The 4,208-nt window shown below is 44.8% G+C and overlaps 1 protein-coding gene across 1 annotated transcript; it reads left to right on the top strand.

The window, feature by feature from the left end:
* Positions 1 to 399: 399 nt before the first annotated feature.
* On the top strand, positions 400 to 3,065 carry IER3 (immediate early response 3). The gene is made up of 2 exons (XM_070933442.1): positions 400 to 610; positions 1,879 to 3,065. Exons 1-2 carry the CDS (start codon positions 419 to 421, stop codon positions 2,206 to 2,208), a joined length of 522 nt encoding a protein of 173 aa, XP_070789543.1. The 5' UTR covers positions 400 to 418; the 3' UTR covers positions 2,209 to 3,065.
* Positions 3,066 to 4,208: the final 1,143 nt, after the last annotated feature.

Here is a 4,208-nt window from a genome sequence, read left to right on the forward strand (position 1 = left end):
GAAGAGATTGCAAAGATTGCAAGGTAAATCCTTGGAGCTGGGAAAGGGAACCGAGCTCCCTGTGTATTATTATTATTATTATTTTTAGTGGGCGCGGTTGTATAAAAAAGGGCGGGGGGGGACGCGTGTTTTGCAAACAATGCCCTTTCTCCGCTTCCCCTGGCACCAAACTCCTTCCCCTCCCCCCTCCCCCTCCCCCGCGGGCTTGCTTGTTGCGTGACATCCCTACACCTGCATGAATTAAAACTGTCGAAGTTCGGAGTTTCCAGTCTGAGCTGTCTTTGCTGATACAGCCGCTTAGCCAATGGGATGGCGGGGTAGGCGTGGCCTCTCCCATTCATAAATTCGGATCCGGCCGAGCGGCTCCTCAGTCTGAGTGCTTTTCAGCTGCTTTTTGCCTTCTCTCTGCTGGACGACCATGTGCTACGCCTGCAAGCCGACCTTGCCGCCGCTCAGCATGCCCCAAATCTCCCCCAGGGCCGCGCCTACCGGGCCCCAATACTTCACTTTCGATCCTCTCCCGGAGGACGAGAAGAGTCCTGCCCATCGGAGCCACACCAAGGCCAGCAAGTCCAAGAGACGTTCCCGGAAAGTCCTCTACCCTCCAGTGGTAAGTCGTGGGGGGGATGATTTTGCAGCCTGGTCCGAGAAAACGGGGGAATAACTGGGTCCATCCAAGGCTTGTCTTGCTCAGGTCTTGACCCCTTTTAAGATGCTCGCTGGCTGTGGGTGGGTGGGGGACTCTAGGAGTTGAAGTCCCCACGTCCTCTGGTTGGTAAAGTTGGAAGGGACCTTGGAGGTCTTCTAGTCCAACCCCCTGCTTAGGCAGGAAACCCTACACCACTTCAGACAAATGGTTGTCCAACATCTTCTTCAAAATTTCCAGTGTTGGAGCATTCACAACTTCTGGAGGCAAGTTGTTCCACTGATTAATTGTTCTCACTGTCAGGAAATTTCTCCTTAGATCCAAGTTGCTTCTCTCCTTCATTAGTTTCCACCCTTTTTGCTCCTTGGCCTGGGCTGACAAGGAGGGGGATTGGAACAGTGAGGAAAGCATTCTGGCTTCTAGCACATTGCACATTCAGGTGTGCTGCTCACACCTATTCAGCAGCCTAACGTATTCAGTAGGGATTATTTCCCAGTAATTGTGCAAGGTTTAGGAGGGGTCCCCTAAATCAGTGTTTCTCACCTTGGCAGCTTTAAGAGGTGTGGACTTCAAGTCCCTGAATTCTGGCTTGGGAATTGAAGTCCACATCTCTTAAAAGCCACCATGGATGAAAAATACTATTCTGAGTTAGCTACCCTCAACCTAGAATAACAGAGTTGGAAGGGACCTTGGAGGTTTTCTAGTCCAATCCCATGCTCGGACCGGAAACCTTATACCATTTCTGACCAATGGTTGTCCAATCTCTTCTTTAAAAACTTCCCAGGCTGGAGAATTCACAATTTCTGGAGGCATGTTGTCTGCTTTGTGGGACTGTGTAACCATCATCATCCCTGATTAATACCGGCAGGGGACAGCAGCAATAAGTCATTCTAACGCCGTATTTTTTTGAACTTGGCAACTTTAAGATGTGTGGCCTTCCATCCCTATAATTCCATAGCCAGCATGGACATGGTGCATTTTGTGTTTTAGAATCAGAATCATTCCTGAAAGTGGAGGGTTCTTCCCTACACACCAGTACATGGCAAGAGAAAGGGCGTTATTTCAGAACAGAATAACAGAGTTGGAAGGGACCTTGTAGGTCATCTAGTCCAACCCCCCCCCCACTCAAACAGGAGACCCTACATCATTTCATTGCAAAGGCACTGAACTAAATGCAGAGATTATCCTTGGGCGCTGTGTTACTAATCCCTTTTCTTGGTTCTCTTTCCCAGGTGAAGCGTTACTATCCCACTGAGGAGCGCAGCTATGCTAAGACCCTCCTCTTCATCCTCCTTGCCGTTGTCTTCTTCCAAATCTATAATGCAGAAGACGACCTCCTTGTTGGAGCCACACTGGAAGACAACACATCTGGCTGCTCTCTGCAGGTCCCGCCTGTCCCTTTAGAACAGCCCGTAATCCCAGAGCAACCCATTGTATCAACATCCTCCTTGGAAATTGCCACGGTGGCCAATGTTTCTGAGTGGTCCTGGGGAGAGGACAGATCTTTGGAATCTGCTCTTGACATTACCCATTTTTTGCAGCAGAATCCAGCTGCTTTCTGAAGATCGAACGACCTCCCCCTCTCACCGGAGGGGAGAAACTGAACAAGAGTCTAAACTGGGAAGTCAGGCGGAGGGACTGCCATGCTCGTGGGCCTTTAGAAAAAGTCTCTTTGTAAAGCAGAAGTAAAAGATGCAGAAAGGGACCAAGGAGGTTTGGAGTTCAGCCTTGTGCGTTCCTGCCTGGAGGTTGCCAAGCAAGGCTGACGTCATAGAAACTTAAACTCAACTGACACGGCATTATGCAACAGGAAGGGGACATTCTTCGTTGCTGCAATTGAAGGAGGGGGAAAGGGGATATTTAATATTTATTAATAATAATAATAATAATAATATCTATGTAATTTAAACTGACTTTTATTTATGTGTAAAACTGGGAGATAGGAAGGGAAATTGCTGCTCTTGTGCTGCACTATGCATTTGGAAAGAATTATGTTTTATGTTTCTCTAGCGAGGTAGAATTAACGCTACGGTTTTGTGGGTCATAAATCTCTGATAGGAAGGCGGGTAGATTTTAAGAAACCAAGAATCTTTTTATGATTTGTACTTTGGCGAAGGAGCAAGGTTTTAGTGAAGATTGAATTATGATCAGAATTTTGCAGTGTTGTGATACTTCAATAAAGGGGGGAAAGTTGTGTGACAAAAAAAAAATAGAAAAACTGACAAGTAAAAAAATTGTTATTGAAGCTGATGGACAGGACTTCTTAGCTTCGTAATAACTGGCACAATAAAAGTTAAGGATGCTCCTTTTTATTTATTGTAAAAACATCTGATTTTTTTTTGGGTTCCTGCTTTGTTAGCCAGAACATTTTTTGTTACAGTGTTTGCTTGCTGTGTAACAAGGAGTGGTTTGCGAGGGTTGGTGCATCCATACTACTAGCATTTCCAAAACTTTAGTAACTCACTTTTTGTGAACTGCACTTTACATGTTAACACTATTCCAGATGAACTGGCTCAACTCTGTATGTTCTGTGAACAAATCAATAAAAAAAATGGATGTTTTAATTTTTGGCTGGCTGGGATTTCTGAAAGCTGTGTGTGTCTGTAACCTGGTCTTGGATTGGTCATAAACCTTTAAGAAAATTTTTGTTGAATCAACCAACGCATACACATCCTGGTCCTGCATTCTAAATTCACAAAATTCCTTCACACATGCAAAAAATTACATATGAAAGAACACAAACAGTGGCAGCTTGGTTCACCATTAAGCCAAGCTCAGAGAAGACCAAGAACTCAACTGTTTAACCCAAAATTACATTTATTTTCTACAATTTGGACCAACAAGAAGAATGAGTCCAATGAGTTCTGTTTCAGTTGTGGCTTCTGAGTCAGCCTCAAATGTTGCCCCACCTAGAATGTGCTGCAATAATTGACCCACACACGGCAATGAATATGGGTTACCACCACTTGGGTTTCCTGGTCCATATAGAGCCACATTCACTCAATTGCACTCCTGATTTATGATTACATCAGCTGTACTAGTAGAAGCTCATGAATTGAGGAGTGCGCTTGCTCATTCAGGGAACTTGTAAGGCCATCTGGTTCCATCACTAGAACCAACGTTTCTGTAGCCCAGGTGATTTTGGAAGAACAGGACTTTTGCCTCGCTATATTTAATCCAAGTTTGTTTTGTCCTTTCCTGCCCTCACAACTCCAGGCACTGGTTCATTATTGTAGTTCTAGCTACCCCACCCCATGTTATATTTTTTGCAGATCTGGTTAATTATTCCCTTTACTTCATGATGAACTATGGACTCAAACCATTTACTGAGGCATCCCACATCTCAGTACCTCTCCAACCATACACGAGCACTTTCGAGTATGATTTTCAAGGAACCTTTTACACCGTTAGTTTTCAAGCCCACATCTAACTAGCTTGCTAATCCAAACGAATTATAGTTCTCAAATGCTTTAAGGAAATCAAGATATATTATGACTGCAGCATTCCCACAGTCTATCAAGGAGGTTACCTGTCGAAAATTCAGATGAGGTTAGTCTGACAG

This window comes from Pituophis catenifer, unplaced genomic scaffold (genome assembly GCF_029215685.1).
Source record: "Pituophis catenifer annectens isolate HBS135680 unplaced genomic scaffold, rPitCat1.0.hap2 SCAF_2, whole genome shotgun sequence".
Lineage (NCBI taxonomy): Eukaryota > Metazoa > Chordata > Lepidosauria > Squamata > Colubridae > Pituophis > Pituophis catenifer.

Bases quoted from the DNA above. Each gene is read 5' to 3' on its own strand.
- IER3 (XM_070933442.1), top strand. From the start codon at position 419: ATGTGCTACGCCTGCAAGCCGACCTTGCCGCCGCTCAGCATGCCCCAA. The intron at 611-1,878 runs GTAAGTCGTGGG...TCTCTTTCCCAG, and splicing joins AAGTCCTCTACCCTCCAGTG to GTGAAGCGTTACTATCCCAC.